Genomic DNA, 22,793 nt, shown 5'->3' with positions numbered 1-22,793 from the left:
GCGGGAAATCAAGGTAAAACCCCTTCCTCTTCTGAAATAACTCCCCCCATCTTCCTTTGCTTCCAATTATCCACTAAGAGGAAACTCGTTGTTATGCTGCTGCCAGCAGCCCCCTACGCCCTCAATGCTCAGAGGGTTAAAAGGTATTATAATTCGAACAGAAGTAGTCTCAGGGTCTACAGCTGGCTAATAACAGAGTTGTATTGAGTGGAGTGAGCCCCACAGCTGTGACTTTCGCCACAAGGCTCAGACTAGACGGGAGCTCTAATCAGCTGGGCCAGGCGGCCGCTGGGGCCGTGTCTTTATCGGCCAGATGGTGTGAATTTAGACACTTTTGTTATGCAATTGCAGGGAGGAGTTGGGCAGAAGAAAACAAAACAAAGGCCACCATGCTGTGAGCTTATTTGAGTTTGAAATTAGAGACAGATTTTTTTTTTAATTTTTTTTTTTATTTTGGTGTTGGGGTGAGGGGAGGGAAGTTGGGGGATGAATTTTAAAACCATTTTAGTCAAGTGTGAGGAGGGGAAGGGATGGAAGTTTGGCTTTGGCATGAGGTTTCTGGGGTGCTCGGTTTGTAGGGCTGGGGTTGTCTCTAGGAACTTTCTGGGTTTGGGTTCAGTTTTTCTGGACCATCCTTAACACAAGCCATTATTTTCACCATGTGGATCTCACTAGAGGAGACAGTATAACAACAGAAGATGTAGAAAACCATCTTAAACCTTGATATTCTTGTCTTAAGCAAATGAGCATATCTAAAAGTGTGTTCCCAGCCTGACACTGTAGCAGAAATGTAAATGTTGGTGAAGTCTTGCCAATAATTTTCTTGGAGAGAGTATTGAAGGCTTGGTCCTGGACCACCAGAGTTTGGGGCTTTTGGCTTGGACTGAAACTGGAACCAGCCAATTCTGTCACAGACAGCACTTGTGAAACCAACCAAGTGGAAATGTTACTGCTTGGATATGGGCTGAAACTCTTGGAAATGGGGATTTAGAGATTTAAGAGATATTTTTGCTATAATGTTGGGCTGAAGCATCCTCAGTCCCACTCTGATTTATGTGCAAACAGTAATTCCTTTCCTGGAAGTGGCTCTTCTCCCTCATCAAGATTTTTAAAAAATATATTTGGGCTCAGAAAATACCGTGGTCAAAGGGGAAAAAGTCTATCACATGCAGAGATCTTTCTCCAGCTGTGATAGGCGTGTAGATATCGGTGAAATATTTGGAGAACTTCAGCTGCAAGCCACAGTTTTAGAGGGAAAATATTTGAATATTACAAACATAAAGTTCAGAACTGCAATAACAGTGGAAATAGAAATATAACAATATGCACTTGCTTCTGAACCCACCCACATTGTGCTCAGTCTCACAGAATTCATTCTAAAATGCTCTGTCAAGAAGTGGCACCATCCCTGGAATCACTACAGAATTTTTTTTTCTGCTTTATTATAATGGCCTATAAAGCAGCAAAGACTTTATTCTGAGTGTTATTTTCCATGTGTTGCTATACTGGTCATGTCAAAGTACTCCCAAACTGATGTTCCTTTGGGAGGATTTTCTGCTTTTTTGGGGGGTTTATTATAATTTTCTCCTTTAGAAAGCATCTCCCATCTTGGTCCTGGTGTAAAAATGCTCCATTCTTTCTAAACTCGGATTAGGCAGTGAAATGCATAAAAGATGCACTTAAAATAAAGTTGGGAGAGGGAGGGAGGGTGATGTTCTGTGCAGGTGTGAATTACCACAGCTGCACTGAAGTCGATGGAGCCATGACAATTTACAGCAGCTACAGGGACTGCCCCAGGGATTTTTAAATATTTAGTGTATCCTTTTATTTTAAAAGGAGCAGCATCAATGAATAAGTGCAGGTTTGAGGCAAGGGGAATGTAGGAATGTTGAAACAGTTAGAGCTGTTATTCAAATAGATCTGCTCCTTCCAGCTCATCAGGCTGGGCAATTCCAGCCCCAGAGCAGGAACTTCCCGGAAATGGAGGAAATGTTGGGATTTTTCATAGCTGAAAGAGAGTTTCTTGTCTAAATGCTCATTTTAGGCATTTATAATTAAATATTAGGCATATCAAGAAAAAAATCCCCACTTTAATATTTCATTCTGCCTTTAATGAATTCAAGTATTTTATTTGTTTCTTCTTTTTATATTTATTTATTTACCTAAAAAAAAGTCTTTATTTTATTCTGCTTGGAATTCTCCCCAGTTGGAAAGCTCTGACACTCAGGGAGCTTGAGAATTTTGCAGACGTATTCAGCACCCCTGTACAAAAACCCACCAATATTTCTTCATCCCATGTGTGTAAATTTGAACAGAAACCTCTGCAAAATATGGGAAATACCTTCTAGAAAGGCACCTGATCTGGTGACTTTTGAGGGATGTGGGACTTCTGATAGAGAATTTTAAACTTTTGGGTGCCTCCATCCTCCCTGTCCCGTGTTGGCTTTGACTGGAACAAAAAACCTGAGCATGAAAACAGCTTAAATCTTCTCTGTTGCTTCAGATTATTAAAAGTGAGGATTTCAGAGCAAGGACTGTTTTTAAAGTCTGTTTAACTCCTGGTCCTCAGCTACTGTGTGTGTTTAGGAGCATCACCCATGTCAGTGATTATATCAATGGAAATAATGAACTGTCTCCTGATTTTAAAATGTTTATTATTATTTATTAAAATTAATATTATCATTGAAAGTGTATAAATTATAACTTAGTCTCAAGGTTTTATCACTGAAGCAATTGCAAAGGGATTACAAAAGCTGACCTGAAAAACATCTCTTCAGATCCTTTGTAGGACCTAAATATGTTCAGTTTCGGGCTTTTCATAGAGTGCTGAAGTTTTCAGTCACCATATAAAACTTAGATATTTAATAATAAAAAAATACAGTAATATAAAAAAATATTATTGGACTATGCCCAAACCATTAGGTTGCTTATAGTCAGTTCTAACACCTTTTGATGGACTTTCAACCCCGCATAACCCATTTGGTGCTGCCCGTAATGACATTATGACATCTGGTAATCACTTATTAGACCTTTATGAATATCACCTCAGTCTCCAGTGTGGCCATAGTGCTGTTCATTTTTGGCTGGGTAATTCAGAATAGATTACAGGGAGCTTAGTGCCAAACTCCAGCTGGAACCAGCCAGGACTCAGGCACCCAATTCCCTGAATTTTCCTTTCTGGAAAGCAGAGGTTTTACCCTTCCAGGCATCTATTGAGTGCCGAAGGGTTTCTGACAGACTTTGAGCTGGTTCTTTGCTCTCAGCTGTGCCAGTGGTTCTTTAATTTTGGTTTTCTTTCCCTCTCCAGTCGGTGCTGTGAGAAGAAAAGTTGTGGCAACAGAAATGAGACTCCATCTGACCCTGTGATCATTGACAGGTAGGAGATGAATTCTCATTTTCCTGCAAAAGCATCCCAAAATTGTTGGTTTTCACTTTGAATCACCAGAGATTTTCTCACTGGTTATCTGCTGATGTCTACCATTTGGGGACCTTGACAAAATTAATGTTTATTTTTTAAATGAAATTCTGTTTTTATTGTGACCAAATATTCCATGTGTGCACCTGGAACATTCTCTCCTCAGCAGGGATGGGATCCAACTGGATTACTGAGACAGATAAAGCTTTGAGCAGCCTGGCAGCTTCACTAATGTTCTTTAACAAAAGAGCAATATTTTTGTGGAAATGTGGGGAGAAAGGGAGGGGTAGGATGGCAAAAATGTAACATTAAATCTGACAGGTTTGGGATTGTGAACAATTTTATGTAGAGCAGCTTTGTGTATTACTCAGTTTCAGTTCAGATTTAGGTTCTTTTGCTAGTTTGTAGGCCAATAACATAAACGGAGAGAACAGCAGTTTGTTAAACCATGAAGTGGCACTGTAAAAATTGTGTGTATTTGGGGGAGCTTAGAAAACTTCCTTGTGAAACTCACTGACATGGAAGGGCTGAAATCTGGAGTTCAGCAAGGCTCAGACAGGGAAAACAGAACCAGGCAGGGCTGCTTCAGAAAGGAGCATACAAGGACTCCAAAAGGGAACAGTAAATAAGGACAAGCCAGCAGGAGAATGTTTTCCCCAGATTATTCTGCAGTAACTGTTAAAGGGTTCCTTCTCCCTGGAGCAGCTGCTACAAGAGAGCTGCTGCTGGAGTGGATTGATTTCTGAGCCAGGTTTTGTGCCTATCTGTGTCTCTGTGTCTGGCCTGTTCCATCTCCTTCCTAACAAGCTTTATTTGTCAGCTTTATTTATTTCTGCTGGACTTTTTTTGGCATTCACAGCAGTAAAGCTGGTTTGAATAAAGATCTGCTATAATTTCCTTTTTTTTTTTTAATCACAGAGTTGATCTAAATAATTTTGGAATTCTGATGAGGTGATGGGCTCTCCTTCTCCCTTTTCCCCATGGTTTTCCCTTTCAATTCTGTGCTCACAAGCTGTGGCTGGGGCCAGAGAAATCCAGAGCAGTGAAATGGGCTCTTTGGGGAGCAGAAGTCCTGGATGTGCCATCTTGACCTTTCCTATGAAATTTCAAGCTTATTTTTGGCTGTGTTGTTACTTGGTATGAATGTGCATTTGGGAACTTTCCAGCCCAAAGTCTGAATTTTCTGGGAAGCAGCTCAGGATGGAAGGCCCTGGATTTGCCCCTGGATTGAGACCTTGACAGGGACAGTTCCTACCCCAGGTGAATTTGCAATCCTGAGCCAGCTGCTTATCCTCATGCCAAGTGAAGATTCTGATGCTTCCTGGAGGGCTTTGGGATGTGCTGATGTAAAATGAAATGGAAGCTAAGAGAAAGGACAGGGTTTTTCTTTCTAACAACTGTGGGTAAAATGTGCATCACAAATCACCTGTTGTGCTCAGTGAGTCCCAACCTTTCCTGCTTTGCTCTAAAACCTCTCCTAACTTAGTCTAGACCTCTCCTCATTTGTTCTGAGCCCAGAACCTTTTTCCTGCCTGCCCAGCTAACAGCAATAGACATTCTCTTGGCATGGAAGCATCCTCCAGGCTCAGTCCTGCAATTCCTTTTTGTGTGTTGGCTCTCCCCTTTCTGTGTGTGTGTCTCCAATCCAGGTGAACTCTGGAGCTCAGTGAGGGTCGATGAGGGAAATAAATCAGGGGTGCAGCCTGATAAAGCTGCTCCATTCAGTTAAAGGCAGTCACTAAATCAGATTTAGGACACAGAGAGAATTTATCCCAGCTCTGCCCTGCTGTCTGGAGGAGGCTTGGCTTGGTGAAAGAAGCAAAACTCAAAGCTAAATATTTTTCTTTTTTCTACCACTAACTGGTAGCGCAGCATCAAGAGAGTGACTCCTCCTTCTGGCAGAGTTATTTCTGCACAGTTATTTCTGTTCAGCCTCTTCACCCAGGAACCAGGGCCTGAGGAGGGAGGGATAATCCTGTGTGCTACATCTCCATCGTGTAATGCAAATAAAGAAACAGAGCTGTGCTGGGCCTGTCTGTGCACAGAAAAACCTTGGCTTGTCTGTCATCCTCACACACCTCCATAGCACCAAAGGACAACAGCTCAGGAGTTGAACTGCACACTCCACTCCTCTCAAATGCACCCTGTGGGCTCATATTTTATTGTCTCTCAGGCAAGGAGAGTCCTGTGTGCTCTGGACTAGCTGGGCAGCAGCTTTGATTTATTTAGGGGGTCTTTCTGCAGCTTCTTTACAGGAAAACACCTCTGCTTAAGGGCTTGGCAGCAGATGGAATGTGATTTCTGAAGTGCACCTTGCAGCCATGTGGTTCAATAAATATGGTGATATTTTCAGCTCAGTGATGCCTTCATGGTGGGTTAAAATGAACTCCAGGTTGTCTTTAAATAGTGATTGAAATACAGGTGTTTTTCCCTGGTGTGAAATGATAGGTCAATGTAAAAATCTGCCACGTACCAACCTGGCTGTAACATTGTCTCACATCTCTGGAGAAGGGAAAAAAGGAAAATGGAGAGAGGAGAATTGCAAAAACACCTTTGTGTTATACAGAGCTCTGCCTAAGCAGTGTGGGCAAAGTGAAGCAGATTTCCATGGAATAAAATTCCAGAAACTTTGAGATTGGAAAGGTCCCCAAGGTCATTGAGTTCAACTGTAACACTGTCATCAATATAGTGATTTTCCCTTTATTTTTTTCTCTCCCACTTTTTTACCTGCTGTGTGCTGGAGGGAGACACAATTCCCTGGTGTTCACCAGATCCTGGGGATTTGTAGCCCTGTTTAAAAAGCAAGAAATAGTTCAGTGGGAAGAAAATGTCAGCCCCATTGTTGTTGTTGTTGTTGGGCTTTTTCTTCTCCTTGAAAGAATTCCAAAAGTTCTGATGCTGAATAAAACATTTTTGCAGTGACCTTTGCTCTGGGGACTGGATTTAGATCCGAAGGCCCTTGCAGTTATTTTTCCACTCCCTCTTGGAAATGAGAAGGTTACCATATGAAAGGGAACTTCTCCACTGAAATGCAGTGTGTGCCCTCTCCTGCTGGCAGAACTCTGCAGGATACGTTGGAATATTTTGGCTCCTGTGATGTTCTGAGCCAGAATTCCAGGGTAACTCTGGGCAGAATTGGATTTCAGAGTGATGCCTCTGATTTAACAGGGCTGGCACAGCTCAGATCCTGCGGTGCTGCTATCACAAGAGTCCAGGATTGGGAATTCCACTGGAGGACAGGGCTGGAAGGACCTGGGATTGCATTTTTAATCCAGAAGCACTTGCACTCCAAGGTTTTGGAAACATGAGCCATAATCAGCTCTCAGAATGTCACAGCAAGATTTAACTTTGTGTGCACAACCAGAATTAGGGAGAGCTAAGCTGGGTCTGGTGTTCCTGTGGTAGATCCTAGCTCTGGTGGATTGGTCCTGGATTTCTGCTTGCCTTTGGAAATTGGTATCTGGGGAATTGGTTGGGTTAAGAGACATCAAATATGTAAATATTATCTTTTTTCCCTCTTCTCTCATGGCTGAAGTGCTGGTTCTTGACCGTCCTGGTAGTTCCTTGAAACTGGAGAGTGAACTTTGTGTTTCCTTCATGGAAATCACAGGTAGGGATGTGAGGTGCAGGTGCTGGGGAATTTTTGTTTGGAAGGGTGGAAGCTCATTCCTTTGGAGATGGCACTTCCAATTGAAAACTGTATTTTGTTACACCTGTGCTAGAATTACTCAGTTTATGCAAATAAAAAGAACCTTGGTATTAGGATTAAGAGGTTGTGGAAGTTGAAAATCAATTTAATTAATCACTTTACTGCAGATTTTCTATCTCATTGTAGGTGAGTTGTGTAATTTTGGATATAAATTCATCAAATGGCAATGACCTTTTGATTTTTTTTAGTTTTCTTTGTGTTCTTGAAGATTCAAGCTCTTTAGAGGAGGTTATTTTGTGTACTTGTAACTCTTAATGCTTCACTGAGTTTACTGAAATTGTGGCTTAATTGAAGCCTCTGTGGTATAGGGAAGAATTGGTGTGAGTTTTTAAGTTGAAAAATTTGCTTTTTTGGTTTTTTTACCTTCCCCCCCACCTTTTCTAATAGAGAGAAGCCGTCAAAAGAAATTTACATGTAATTCAAATGAAACCTCTTAAACAGTCAAAAGAAATGTTTATGTAATTCAAATGAACATCTTAATTCAATTAAAAATGCAGTGTCACCAGGGTGGGACAGATTTTTTTGTTCCTACAAGGGAAACTCCTCAGAAGAGCACGAAGAGCTGGGAGCACAACCCTGCTGCCCCCGTGGTGCTGTGCTCCTTTGGGCTCAGGGAATGAGCTCTTTTAGCTCAGGTTCTTTCAGAATCTGAGACACTGCATCCAACTCCTTCTACTTTTAGCTAAACTCCTTTTCCTAAACTGTTCCTAATTGTCCTGGGAAGGGTCTGGTGTGTGTTGCACGTTGTATTAATTTATTTCTTGTGGTTGTTGCTGGGGAGGGAATGGAGGGGATTGGAGTGGATGGTTGGGATGGAGAGCAGTGTCCAGCTCTCCAGCTGGGTCAGCACCCAGCCAGGCACGGGGCACATGCTTTGGTGGGTGCTGAAGGGCAGCGTGGATCAGCTGCCCCATGCTGCAAGAGAAAAAAATCAGGCTTTTGTAGCTGTTCTTTAACAAAAGGCAAGCCCTGAGCACAGCTGGCAACTTGTCAGCCTCTCTGGGAAGGAGCAGAAGAGCCTGATGCCATCCCTGTGCCATGGGGTCCATCCCTTCCCATGAAATTGAGGTGCAGGGATGAAGGTTTCCATCCCTGCTGGTGCCCTGCCCTCCCTGCTGCAGGACAGAGGGCTGAGCTCTCCCACAGGCACTGAAATCACTTCAGGGTTAATAGGGATGGGCTTTACATCTTCTGAGTGTGTGTGCGTGTGTGTGTGTGTGTCTGTGTGTGTGTGTGTGTGTGCTCTGTGTGTGCTCTGTGTGTGTGTGCGTGTGTGTGCTCTGTGTGTGCGTGTGTGTGCTCTGTGTGTGCGTGTGTCTGCGTGTGTGTGTGTGTGCTCTGTGTGTGTGTGCTCTGTGTGTGTGCGTGTGTGTGCTCTGTGTGTGTGTGTGTGTGCTCTGTGTGTGTGTCTGTGTCTGTGTGTGTGTGTGCTCTGTGTGTGTGTGCTCTGTGTGTGCATGCTCTGTGTGCGTGCTCTGTGTGCGTGCTCTGTGTGTGCGTGCTCTGTGTGTGCGTGCTCTGTGTGTGCGTGCTCTGTGTGCGTGCTCTGTGTGCTGTGCGTGCTCTGTGTGTGCGTGCTCTGTGTGTGTGCGTGCTCTGTGTGCGTGCGCTGTGCGTGCTCTATGTGCTGTGCGTGCTCTGTGTGTGCGTGCTCTGTGTGTGCGTGCTCTGTGTGTGCGTGCTCTGTGTGTGTGCGTGCTCTGTGTGCTGTGCGTGCTCTATGTGTGTGTGCTGTGTGTGTGCGTGCTCTGTGTGTGTGTGTGTGTGTGTGCTGTGCGTGCTCTGTGTGTGTGCGTGCTCTGTGTGTGCGTGCTCTGTGTGTGCATGTGTCTGTGTGTGTGCGTGTGTCTGTGTCTGTGTGTGTGCTCTGTGCGTGTGTGTGTGTGTGTGTTCTGTGTGTGTGTGCTGTGTGTGTGTGCTGTGTGTGTGTGTGCGCTGTGTGTGTGTGTGCGCTGTGTGTGTGTGTGCGCTGTGCTTGCTCTGTGTGCTGTGCGTGCTCTGTGTGTGCATGCTCTGTGTGTGTGTGTGTGTGTGTGTGTGCTGTGCGTGCTCTGTGTGTGCGTGCTCTGTGTGTGCGTGCTCTGTGTGTGCGTGCTCTGTGTGCTGTGCGTGCTCTGTGTGCTGTGCGTGCTCTATGTGTGTGTGCTGTGTGTGTGCGTGCTCTGTGTGTGTGTGTGTGTGTGTGCTGTGCGTGCTCTGTGTGTGTGCGTGCTCTGTGTGTGCGTGCTCTGTGTGTGCATGTGTCTGTGTGTGTGCGTGTGTCTGTGTCTGTGCGTGCTCTGTGCTGTGCGTGTGTGTGTGTTCGTGTGTGTGTGTGCTCTGTGTGCTGTGCTCTGTGTGTGGTGCTCTGTTGTGTGTGTGGCTGCTGTGTGTGTGTGCTCGTGTGTGTGCTGCTCTGTGTGTGCGTGCTCTGTGTGCTGCTCTGTGTGTGTGCTCTGTGGTGTCGTGCTCTGTGTGCTGTCTCTTGTGTGCGTGCTCTGTGTGTGCGTGCTCTGTGTGTGCGTGCTCTGTGGTGTGCTCTGTGTGTCGTGCGTGCTCTGTGTGTGCGTGCTGTGTGTGCTGTGTCTGTGTGTGTGCGTGTCTGTGTGCTCTGTGTGTGTGTTCTCTGTGTGTGCGTGTGTGGCTGTCTGTGTGTGTGTGTGCTCTGGGTGTGTGCTGCTGTGTGTGTGTGCTGTGTGTGTGCTCTGTGTGTGGTGCGCTGTGTGTGGTGTCGTGTGCTGCTGTGTGTGTGCGTGCTCTGTGTGTGCATGCTCTGTGTGTGTGTGTGTGTGTGTGCTGTGCGTGCTCTGTGTGTGCGTGCTCTGTGTGTGCGTGCTCTGTGTGTGCGTGCTCTGTGTGCTGTGCGTGCTCTGTGTGTGTGCGTGCGCTGTGTGTGTGTGTGCGCTGTGCGTGCGTGCTCTGTGTGTGCGTGCTCTGTGTGCTGTGCGTGCTCTGTGTGTGTGTGTGCTCTGTGTGTGTGCGTGCTCTGTGTGTGTGTGTGCTCTGTGTGTGTGCGTGCGCTGTGTGTGTGTGTGCACTGTGCGTGCTCTGTGTGCTGTGCGTGCTCTGTGTGTGCATGCTCTGTGTGTGTGCGTGCTCTGTGTGTGTGTGTGTGTGTGTGCTGTGCGTGCTCTGTGTGCGTGCTCTGTGTGTGCGTGCTCTGTGTGCGTGCTCTGTGTGCTGTGCGTGCTCTGTGTGTGCGTGCTCTGTGTGTGTGCGTGCTCTGTGTGTGTGCGTGCTCTGTGTGTGTGTGTGTGTGTGTGCTGTGCGTGCTCTGTGTGCGTGCTCTGTGTGTGCGTGCTCTGTGTGCGTGCTCTGTGTGCTGTGCGTGCTCTGTGTGTGCGTGCTCTGTGTGCGTGCTCTGTGTGTGCGTGCTCTGTGTGTGTGCGTGCTCTGTGTGTGCATGTGTCTGTGTGTGTGCGTGTGTCTGTGTGTGTGCTCTGTGCGTGTGTGTGTGTGTGTTCTGTGTGTGTGTGTGTGCTCTGTGTGTGTGTGTGTGCTGTGTGTGTGTGCTGTGTGTGTGTGTGCTCTGTGTGTGTGTGCTCTGTGTGTGTGTGTGTGTGTGTGTGTGTGTGTGTGTGTGTGTGTGTGTGTGTGTGTGTGTGTCCCTCCCTCCCACCCCACTTCCCTCTCCCTAAAAACCCCAAAAGAACACATAGCAGAATTTTCATTTTGAAGGCTCCAATGCAGAGTTCTTACTGGTTTTTTATTTTTATTTTTATTTATTTTCTTTCTTTTCTCTTTTTCTTCCTTTTCTCTTCTATCAGCCATCTGAAAAGGACTTTGTCCCTTACACATCCCTTTGGGGTGGTTCCAAAACCCACTGGGTAACACAAGGCTGTTTCCTCATGCTCAGAGGCAGAACAACAGGACTGGAGAGGCCTGGATTAAATTCCCACTGCCAGTGGGTTGCCCTTTAGTGACAGAAGTCTGTGCCTCAGTGTCCCCCTTGATATAAAGCATTAGCAACTACCTGGCTGTGGAAAGTGGGGTTTATTTTTCACATTCCTGGTGCCAGGAGGATTTAATCTGCATGGCAGAGTTTGATTGTTCCTGTTCTGCCCTGCTCTCTGTGGCCCTTGTGAGTCTGCCAAGACAAAACGAATGTCTGGGATCTGTTGCTACTGTGGGGTGAAACCAGGAGCTCTTCCCAGCTCCCTGTGCATCCCAGTCCCCCCTTCCAAGCCCCCAAAAGCCACAATGATCTCTCCCCTTGTCCAAGGGAGTCAAAGTCCTTTGTTCACTGCTAAACCCTGCTCTCCTGCAAAGAGCTGCTGTTGTGCCATCTGTCTCTTTATGAATTTTTTAGTAGACTGGATGTTTGTGGGGAGTCAGTAACTTAAAATTGCACTATCCCAGCCATTTGACAAGTGGTCCTCTTAGTGCCTAATTTGTTTGTTTCTTTTTATTTCTCCCTCTCTTTCAGACAAAAAGAAAATTCTTTACTAGTTTGCTGTCCAAAACATCTCAAAATCTTTGATGTGTGCAAACACTTAAAGCTTGTAAACAGACTAAACTGGAGGGTAGCTTGTGTCATTTAATCTTTTTCATTTACTGTTGACAGACAACAGATTTTCCAGCAAGCTGGTGAGTCAGAAGAAGCTTAAATATATTTTTGAGTGTGCTGGAAAAATGAAGAATGGACTGGTTGGGTCCGTGGAAATTCTGGGTTCTGCTCCTTTCTGCCCATCACAGTCCCTGAATTCTGCAGCCATTCTCAGGGTCTGTGTTTAACTATAAACTATGGATGTGATTTTTTGACTTTCACTGATAACACAAAGACACAGTTTCTGAGAACTGATGTGTGGAAATACTCTGGTGATGTGCAATTTGTAAAGTTTCTCTCCCCCAGGACTGTTGGTTGCTGCTGCCTGGGCTGGAGGTGCTGCTGCTTCTGGAATGGAGCAAGAAATGAGATGGGTTTAAATCACTGCTGGTTTCAAGCACAGATTATTGGGGAGTTAAAGAGAGCTGGAACCTCATTTCCACCTGTTCCCATTTCTGTTTTGTGCAGATTTTCTCCTGGCCATGTGCTGTCACTGTGGGCACCTCTGCCCTCCAAACAGGGAGATGCCTTTGGGATGTGCTGGAGGGAACACGTGTGGGAGTGCCCACCAATACTGATCCCTTCAGTTCCACTGAATCTGTAACCAGAACAGTTAGCTCGTGTCTGCTCTGAGAACTGCCAGGGAAACATGGCTCAGCCTAAGCAAGGGCACCTGATATAATTTAAAAAATAAAATCTAACTATTGCTGCTACTGCCTGGCAGCCTTAAGAAAATAAGTCCAATGAAGTCAAGACCCAAAGGATTCCAGCAGTTCTGCATAAATCAGAGAAACTTCCCTGATGCTCTGGAGCACCCTGGACACGAGCATGGATGGATTCCAGCCTTGTTAGATCAGTTCAGATAAAAACATTGATGGTGCTGGGGCTAAATCCTGCCTGAGCAATGCAAAGATGGGAGTGACGTTTGCACATGGTGTAGGAGAATCCTTGTTTCTTTGTAAATTGAGGCTTTTCCCTCTAAATAGGGAGAATTTGGTCCAGTTTGTGCTTGTAAACAGTGAATGAGGAGGTTAAGGGGCTGCTGACCTCAGAAGGACAGAGAGCAGGGTAAGGAGCCATTGGAATCAATGAGGTTGGTGGTAGTGGAAAGGGGAATGGAAAAGAAGTTTCCCATGGACTAAAGTTTCCCAGGATAAATTCACTGTGCAAACAGCACAGAAGAAATTCTGGGTATGTAGAGCAACAGAGTGTGACATGGGATCTCCACAGCTCCTCTCCTTGGCTCTGTGTTTGCCTGGCTCCATCTGCACTCATCAATAAATGTGCCAGTATTTCAGGGTATTTGCATCCTAATGAAAGCATCCTCTGTGTATTTATGACCTGAAATACTCTTCTCACTTTTGCACTCCTCTCGGCCTCAGTCTAGACCTGGTTTTATGGACTTGTCACTTCATCTGCCCTAAGTGTTTTAGTTACTGCCTCTGGCTTTCCTTTTGAACCTTTTGTTTTTCTCTTCATCCCTTCCCTGTGTGTTCCTCTCACCATCTGTTTCTGGTGGGATCTCCCATATTTTCTGCCCTGTAAACATCCCAGGATTTCAGCCTCTCTGAAGGTGATTTCTTCACCTCAAAGCTCTCCCAATTAATGTGTTTCTGCTTTCAGATGGGATATGAAACAATTTGTCCTGCTTGGAATGTCACCCCAAATCCTTGTGAAGTGAAGAAAAGATTGAGCCTGGAAGTACAAAGTGTGTATCTGAGCTTTAATCAGTTGGAGATGTGATTTTAAAGCCATGTTTTGCCCAAGGTGATGTAGGAGATAGGCTGTAGGACACACTCCACATGAAGGAGAGGAACCCAAGTCTTGTACTCCAGGCTGGATCATGTAAGCATGTCCTGGACCAGCATTTCCCCTCTGCAGCTGGGACTCACATTCCCATCTTTCTCGCTGGTTTGGATCTTTAATAAGCTCCTGTCATCTGAGCCATCCCTCTTTTTCCCCCTTGTTATTTTTCCTTTTTCTCCCCATCTCCTCTGCTACTTTTCCTCACAAATAAATGCTAATGTCTCCATGGGCATCCCACTTACAGCTCCACATTTGGTGGCTTTTCCTCCAGGTGGAGTCCAGCGAGCCTGTAAATTGTATTGGATCAGTGAGCCCATAATGAGGCTTCTCAGTCCAAACAGTGCAAGTCTGCTGGGATTTTATTGTTCATAAAGCTCCTTCCCTGGGGAGTGATAGAGCCATTAGGTGTGTGCTGTGGTTAATATTTGGTCATGACAGGAAGCAATAATTTTCTATCTTTTACTGTGGCTCCCCAGTTGTTTTTAAGCAGCCAGCTCATTCAGTCTCAGTGCCTGGGAACCCATTAGGCAAACAGCTCTTCCCTCCACGAGTTTGTGTCTTCCTACAAAGGCTTGTTCAAGGAAATAAAATAAAATCAAGTGGAAACTGGTTGCCCTGTGGTGGCTTTTAATCCCTTGCCCTTCTCAGTGGCTGTCACTGACAGGGGTTGACATACGGCTGTTTTCACCAGAAAAATGGCATTTTTCATGCTGAATAAGATTTTTTTTTAAAAATTATTCCAACAGAGAACAACCCCCAGAGCTCCCATGTGCATGGTGTGTTATGGGTTTGGGTATTTATCTTGTGCAAATCCATGATTTGTTTCAGTTTAAGCAGCAGGAAGGTTGTATTTAAGTATTCCAGAAGTGGTTTTATATCTATATAAACAGAAAAAAAAAGGAAAACAATAGTTTTAGGTGTAGCCTGTAGGAAGCTTCTCCTCTGATAGTCCTTTCCTTGCATCCCCAATCCTTCTCTCAAAGAACCAGGCAACTTTCTCCTTGGAATGTGTGAGGAATTCTGCACATTCTGTGTTCTGATTGTACCACCAGGCTGCTTTTCAGCCTGATTATTGCAGGTATTCCCTTGCTCTCTGCTTAGGTCTCTTCCTTTGCTCCAGGGGGAAAGTTTTCCACTTCTCCATTTCCCCTCTAGGTCCCTGTCTTGGATCTCTGCAGCTCAGTGGGGGAGGTTTGTATCAGGAAGGGAAAAGAAATTGGCTGGTTCTGTATGCAGAGCTGTTGTGAGGGCACAGAAGCACGAGGGGGTTTGCATCAACCAGGAACACACCGGTTCTTTTTCCAAACCAAACCTGAGAGGAAGATCCTGCCGTGTTTGGGAAGAGGGAGGGCAATTCCAGAGGTGCTTAAAGCAGCTGAAAACAGCACACAACAAACACATGAAACCAGCTCATGGCATAAAGAAATCAAAGCTGAGTGCTGATGTCTTACAGATAATATTTAATTAATTTTTAAGAGGTGGGCTTAGGTTTTCCTATCATAAAAAGTTAATTTAAATGGATACTGGTTCAGCAAAGCAATTAACACTTTGTATTATCTAGCATCAACAGCAAGAAGGGTGTATGTAAATAGTTTAAATGAAGTAAGTCCTGAGAAGAAAAGTGAAACTGAAAAAATTGATATTTGGGTTGATATTTGGAAAGAAAGATTGTACTTTCTTTCACAGTCACAACATTTCTGTAAGAAAATTCAGATCTTGAATGTGCCTTTTTTGAAAAGGTGAAATTTGAGGTTCTCGTGTTCTAAACCACAAAATGCAGATTTGGGTGGCTGATAAAGCTGAGTTCTGCCTCCTTCCACACCCAGTTACCTTTGGTTCTTACCGTGGAAATGATCTTGGAATTGATGGCTGCTAGAAAGTTCCCTGGGTCTTCAAACTTGTGTGTGCTAAATTGTAATCTGGATTAGGAGTGCTTCAATAGAAATTGTAATTTGCATTAGGAGTGCTTGAATTTGGTTTTCCAAATCTCTGCTCTCTTTGGGAATGTGGGTGCTCAGGGCCTGGTAGAAAAGTAACCGCAACTTTTCCAGCTGACTCCCTGCCAGTATAAATCCTTCCCCTTTGAAGTCCACCAAGTATCTGCTCGGTCAAAATTCCTCTGCTAAAGAGGGGAGAAAAAGCTGCCCAGTGTTGGGTCAGTGTCACTTGGTCACACAGAACCTCAAAAAAACCCCATCCTCTGGGATGTTTTGGGTGTTTTGGGTTCCCCCCTTTCCTCTTTATCTGAAACATTTCCCAGCATTCCTCCAGGGACATCTGGTTCTCTCTTTTTCCAGCTTTCCTTTGGTGCCTTCAAAAAGTGTCACTGTCAGTTCTTCCTCTTCAGCCAAGCAGCACAGGCAGGACACTGGCTTTGCCCAGGAATTTGCCTAAATGTAGCTGCCCTCCAGAAGCAGAGACAGAAACCATTTCTGGGATGGGAGTGTGTACACCTTTGGTTTTATTTTTACAGAGAAATATATATATATATATATATACAGGCAACACAATATATTTAAGATAGTTACCTTATATATTACATGTTATTGTTATATATTAAATTATTAGATATTGTATTTTTTACAGACAAATATAACATCTTCATGAAGATCAGAGTTTTTTTGCACTCATAAATTGGTGGCTCTTTAGAATAATAAAATATCATAATATCATAATAGAGTTCAGGGTTCTACTGGATATGCCCCAGAGGATTTTATTTAGAGTTACTTCTTTCATCCAGATTCTGTAACCTCTGAATGAGTTTTTATGAGGAATATTCCTGTACTTCAGATCTTTGGTGTGTGAAAGATTTCCCTCTAACATTGCTGCAGCTGCAGGAGGGAATGAGGTTTGATCTTTCTGCAAGCTTTAATAAGAGTGTTAACAGTAATAATTACAATCATAGTAATAATTCCTCTCTGTATCTTCCATGTACTTTATTTTCTCTCTATCTAAGAAACCTAGAGCTGTTCCAGAGCTGGTTTGGGGCAGTGCAAGCATTGGCAGAGCAGCACAGGGTGGTTTTTAACACACCAGTTCCACATCCCAGCATAAGCCTGCAGCACAACCGAGCTCATTGCAGGTACCACACCTCCAGGATTGTACCAAAACTCTCAGGGTTTTGCTCAGGTCATGATTTGAGCCTCTCTGCCACCACCACCTCCTCCCCCAGACACAACATTTCAGATCCTTTGTGTCCCTGAGCAGTGAAGTTAAACCAAGACACGGCTGGATTTGAATTTCAGCCCCTTCCCCTCCGAGCTGTGGGGCTGAACTGGGAAAATTCCCTGAGCCAGTTTCTCCCTGCAGCTGCTTCCAGCCCACCCTGAAGCACAGGGCAGGAGTGTGCAGCAGGGAAGGAGCCTGGCAGCTCCCTGCTGGAGCAGGGCAGGCTGCAGGAGGGAGGGATGGCTGTGGGTAATGGGTTGGTGTGTCCACCCCAGGGGACTGGCAGGGGAAGTGGCACCCAGTCCCTTCTCCTGTCACCCCTGGGATGTCATGTCCCCTGGATGCAAAGGGCAGGGAGCTCTCAGTGACATCAATCTTCAGGTTTCAGCCTTAAGGATTCCTCCCTCTTTGTCCCCCAAGGTCTGTTGAGATATTTTATCCCTGCCATGATCCCTGTCCCTTTGACACAGGGTGATGGCAGCACATCCTCTACGTGTGTGCAGACCCACCTTGGAGCAGCACATCGTCCCTTTCCTGCCTTTCTTAGGCACTTTCTTGTCTCTTTCTTCCATTTCCTAGTGTAAAAATGTCCCTTTCTGAAGGTTTGGCTCTGTTGCAGATGTTTTTTATTGAGATTTCTGTGTTTAGGTGGGGGAAAGGGCTCTGCACTCTCACACTCAGTGTCTCTGTGTCACTGACAGCAGCTGTCACCTTGTGCCCGTTGGTTTTTCCTCTGGAGGAACTGTCAGGAGAGGAAGGGTTGTATTCCCACCTCTGCCTGAGCCCCATCCAGTGCCTGGTGTCAGAGGAATGTTGGAAGTCACGTCCTATTGTCTGTATGAGCTCTGCTTGTGCTGTCTCCTGCAAAAAAGGGGCTGATGGAAAACTTTATTTAATGGAGAATTAGTCTGGAGACAACTGCAGAGTGTAGTTAGTTAGTGACAAAAAAATCAAGATCCAGCTTTTATGCAGTGGGTTCTCTGCACTTCACTGACTGCATTAAAAACCTCACATTTGGCTCTTGCTTATATTAATTTAAACATCTCTTTTAGGGTCCTCATATTTTAGGGCTGTCCAGGACAACTGTCCTGTTTTTCTTGTGTTTCAGCTATTCTTTCTCCATCCTTTCTCTCTGGGAAACTCTGGAGCTCAGGGGTTTGTACTGTGCCTAAGGAACTGGGATCCTGCTCTGCACTGAGTCTGTGCTGTGTCTTAAATAATGTAATCATTTCAACTTGCCCTAATACTGATTACTGCTACATATGGAAATGTGTTGGTTTATTAAATGGACTCAAACAAAACATTTCTTTTCTCCCCACACCACAGCTGTTCGAAGCATTATGTGTAAAGTAATTCATAAAACTGAATAACCATTTAAATATTTTGGTAGTTTCTTAAAATTGTATTCTAGAATTCTTCATAATTTTTTTGTATAACTGGCAAAACATTTCAGTAGGTTTTGTCACTTGTTGAAACTCTTTGAAAATAAGAAGTTTTTCTTTATAAAACCTGGTTCTATACCCAACATGCTCATGTAGCATGCTAATTGTTTCACCAAGATGAAGTCATCTCAGATTAAAAAGTAGGGATAAAATCCTTAATGAAAATTATTGCACTCTTATGCCCCAAATAATCCTTGCTAACGATGGGGTCTCCTGTTTCCAGACTGCTTCTAATTGATGTCATTTGATCTGATCTGTTTGCTGGGCACTGAGTGGCAACTGGAACATGAGATGGGTTTTCAAGGGTCTGTGTGAAAAAAAAATTTACAGCCACGGTGGTGTCAGTGCAGGGCTCCTGGCTGTGGAGGGAATTCCTGGTGTGGGCAGACACAAAAACTGGCTTTTAGTCCATTTGTGTTTGGCCCAGGTCTCATATCCCCAGATATTTGCAGTGACATCACTGCAGAGGGCTCAGCTGGGACACCTGAGTGTTCTCCTGCACTCAGGGGTTCTGGGGGGCAGTGATTCTTTATCACCCCCATAATCCACATGGAAAACTTCCCCTTGTCTTTTCGTATAAAAAATCCTCCTCCCTTATCCCACTGAAAATTTCCTCTGTTCCAAAGTGCAGCTCTGGCTCCTGAGCCACGTTTTCTCCTGGAGTTCACCATTGTTTTGCCAGCCCACCCTCACAAAGCAGAGGTCACATCCTCATGACCTCTTGGCTGGGACGAGGAGGCTGCTAAATAATTCACGTGGCCAACTTGATTTCGGGGTCCACATTTGTTTTTTCCACTCTCCTAATCAAGATGCTCATTTAATTCTATTCCAGCACCTGTTCAGCAATTAACACCCTACAATTTGCATCTTACCCTGACATTTGCTATCTTTCCAATTAGTTTTTATATCAGTATAATTAGGTAGGGTTATTACAGTGCATCAAGCAGGGTCGAGGATATTCCCAAGCCTTTAAGCTCTTTCCCAGATTTGTTTAGGGAAGCCACTAAGGGTAAATGGTTGATTAGGATCACTGTTTTTCTTCTTCATTCAGATCAGGCGAAAACTGTTTCCCCATGTGGCCCATGAAAGATCAGGGAAATATGTCAGGCTGTAAGAACTAATATTATGTAGTTCGTGACTTTTTGGGTGAATTTACAGGGGATTAGGAGTAAGGGTCAGGCTATGCAGTCCCCTGCAGCAGTATTCACCAGTGGCCTTCATTGTGCTCTTGCTTTATGTTAAGCTGAGCAACTTGCAACAATGATTTCAATTTTTAAAATCAATTTTTTTTTTTGAGTTGACATGTGGGTGGGTGGGTGAAAAATCCAAATTAGAGGGTGACCTGATCATACTGAACACTTGACTTAATTGGTAAAGACTCTGGGAGTGACATGACTGCTCCTAACACCTTTTAATTTAAATTTCACAGAAGGAAGGTCTTGCTGATCAGCTGTGATTGGTTTGGGTTGTGGGCTCCTCAAGTCAAAAATGGTCCTGCAGCCAGTGTGGCAGGACAGGACCTTCCTCAACTTGCTGAACTCCAGCTGATCCCCCCACAACACCCAGTGCTGGCAGAAGGGAGAGTGATGTGGGGAGGTGGGACATGGGCAGGGGAGATCCATAGCATAGATCAGAGGGGAGAGGATTTTTTTCTTACCTGGCACCACTCAGCTCTGCATGTTCTCCTTTTTTTAAGGTTCAGTTTGAAATCATCTCCCTGCAGCCCCCAAATTCCCCTGCATGTCTCTTCATTCTGGAGGTGCACACAAAGGCTGGTATTATTTGGAGGCAACGTTGCTCATGGCAAGATTGCAGTGAAGGGTGGGATTGGAGGAAGATTCACATTGTGCTGGGGAAAGTGAAGAGCTGGATAAAAACCCCCAAAACTGCCCCATTTCAGTCTGAATCTGGGTGTTATTCTGAGATTTTCTGCGGTGCACCTTAATGATGCTCTCCAGGCCTTGGCAGGGACCTGCTGGGATCCCAAAGGAGGGATCAACCCAAATTCCCCAGCCTGGAGAGAAGCAGAGCTCTCCTGTGCTGTGCTGGTACAAGAAGTTCTTATGTTTGTAACGCTGCAATGGATTCACCCTTGCCCAACTTAATATCATTTACTATAATGAGCTTCATCTCTCCCCACCTTGTTGGGGCTTTTTAATCCAGAGTTGCTTTATATTGGTAACTGAACAGGCTTAGTAAAATAGCAGGGTGAAATACCCTGGGGAACTGGGGCAGAAAGGAAGAAGTGAGGTTGTTTCATGGAGTGGGAGGAAGGTGTTAGATGTAAAGAAGGCAAAGCAGGACACAGAGTAATGGAATTCACTCTGCCACTGCACAGAGCTAGCCTTGCTCATCTCCCTCCTCAGTCTGTGAGAGCAGAATCCAACCCCAAACCACCAAAATATTCCCATTTATTGCTTGGAACTTTGGATCAGACTGTACTGGCAGAAGTTATCTCCTCAAGTTACTAGAGCTAAAAAGGAGAGCAATAAAAAAAAAAAGGGACAAATTTTTGTGAGGGTGAAAGCTCCACTTGGGGAGAGCAGAATGGACAGAAGCCCCTCAGTGGATGCTGTGCCCAGCGGATTTCAGAGCTCCTGCTGTGAGCAGGCAAAGCTGCCTACCTGTGCTGACAGGACCTGTGGGGTGTCCTTTTCCCAGGATTTGTCTCAGCCAGGAGCCTTGTTCTTGGGCTGACCAGTCTGGGCAAGAACGGCCTCTTGATGCTTTGTCCTACCCATGAATGGCTGTAAATGTGCTCTGGGAAATGAGGACAGACAATTTGTATCAATCTGATTTAAAAGGAGGAAGAGTCTATATTGAGGAGACTTTCAATGAGATTTTTCAAGCTCTTCTTCTTAGCTGGGTGCTCATCTAAGCTAGACCCTGGGCAGCAGAAGTTTTCCCTGTATCTTCTGTTGAAATCTGGAGCCTTGTGTACTGGCTGGGTGGGTGGAGGAGAAAGCCACCAAACAATTCCATTTAATATGACCATGCCCTGTGTTGTGCAGGATGATGTCAGTATCTGATCAGCTCGTCTGCACTGCAATCTCACCCTTCATCTTTTCACCCTAATAGATTTCAACTTGGACTGCAAATCCACTTTGTCACTGGTGGGTAAACTGGGTCACACCGAGCCTGGTTACTGTGGGCCAGCAAGATGTTGTAACCATCCATCCTTTAGGAGTTCTGAAAGGCTGTAGGAACTTCTAAGGGAGTTCAGGAGGTCTTACAGTGACATCAGGACAGGTTCTGGTGACATTACTGAAGGGCTGAATTTTACCATTGCTGGTGGCAGACTGTGTCTTAACCAGCAGTTGGAAACCTTCTCTGAAGCTCACCTGCTTCAAAAGTTGAATCTTTAGCTCCCCCATCACTATTTAGACCAGATCTGCCATGCTGCCTAGGACTTTAAAACAGTAATTATGATTCAAATCTAATGGATGGCTTGAAAAAATCATCCTAAAGGCAGCAGTTGATGTTATAGAAATTGCTGGCTCTCAAGAACTTTTGAAAATGAAGCCCTCTCCAACATCTTGCTTTTGAATTTAAGCATTCTGTTCTAGATCATGATATCTAATGTACATGACATGAGTGACCTTGTTCCAGGAGAGAGAATGAGATGCACTTTTCATCAGTGTCCAAAGAGAAAATTTAACCTGCAGTGCCCAGAATGTGCTTGTGGTGCTTTCTCTGTGAGTCCTTCAGTTTTGGGCAGCTTTGTGAGTGGAATCAGAGTGATAAAAGTTGGGTCTTTTCCATCTGGATTAGGTCATCCTGTGCACTCCCTGGCGTGGTCCTGCTCAAGAATCTCTTGCTGTATTTTATTAATAATCTCCTGCTTGGAGAGTTGCTTCCCTGAAGGCAGGTGTCCACATTGATGGGAGTTACATCCACTGGCCCAGGGATGTGTCAGACCCTGATGTGCTGCACCCAGGAGTAGGAGAAAAAAGAGCTCAATGAAGTAAGTGAATAATCACATTAATGATGTTTGCTAAATCTTTCATCCAGTGCCCCAGCCAGTGTAATTGCTTCAGAGCTTTGTGTGAAAGCCAGCAGGCTGATGGAGAAATATAAACAAAATTATTCCCTTCCCTTTACCCCAAATAAGAATTTAGCCATTAATAAGGGCTCTTTGTTTCCTAAAAATCTAAAAATAGAAGCATGATGTGTGAGCAAGCAAGGTTTGTGTATGTGATCAGTACTGGCTGCACAGCCAACTGTGTTGAATTTCCTCTGTTTGGGGGGATCTTCCAGGGCTTTTGCAGTTGTGTTCGTAGAAATGAAGTTTCTCTGCATGAACATCTGAATGTTTGTGTTTGAGAACCAGCAGTGATCAGTTTTGAGCTGTTTTTCCAACCCCAGATTTATCAGCATATTATTAAACTGAAATGATGCAAAACTCTGCAAATCCCTTTTTAATCTTTAAAAGCAAATTTGGGGGGAACAATAATAATAAAGGCTTACATGTTTAAAGTTGAAAGCCAAGTTTAAAATAAGACAGGAATCCTACAGGTTAGGCAACATCAGCACCTGGGTGTTTGACTTCTCAATTTTCCTCCTGTAAATCTCCTTGGGTGAGCTCAGTGCTTGTAAGTTGTCAGGTACAGAAGGAGGTGGCTGCTGTTTGGAAATAAATAAATTTCTAGGATGAAAGGTCACACAAAATATTTGGGAGTTCTGCAGCTGGCACTGGGAGCAGCCGCCTGGATTCCCTCCTCAAGGTGT

At 44.8% G+C, this 22,793-nt stretch overlaps 1 protein-coding gene across 1 annotated transcript in view; it reads left to right on the top strand.

Annotated features, from left to right (window-relative positions):
* EBF2 (EBF transcription factor 2) overlaps nucleotides 1-22,793 on the top strand; it is a 126,506-nt gene that overhangs the window by 7,274 nt on the left and 96,439 nt on the right. Inside the window, exon 6 of the mRNA XM_009097704.3 lies at nucleotides 3,308-3,376. Within this exon, the coding sequence (XP_009095952.1) occupies nucleotides 3,308-3,376 (69 nt within the window). The remainder of the gene's footprint in view (nucleotides 1-3,307; nucleotides 3,377-22,793) is intronic.

This window comes from Serinus canaria, chromosome 22 (genome assembly GCF_022539315.1).
Source record: "Serinus canaria isolate serCan28SL12 chromosome 22, serCan2020, whole genome shotgun sequence".
Taxonomy (NCBI): domain Eukaryota; kingdom Metazoa; phylum Chordata; class Aves; order Passeriformes; family Fringillidae; genus Serinus; species Serinus canaria.
This window is presented reverse-complemented; position numbering and strand designations above follow the sequence as displayed.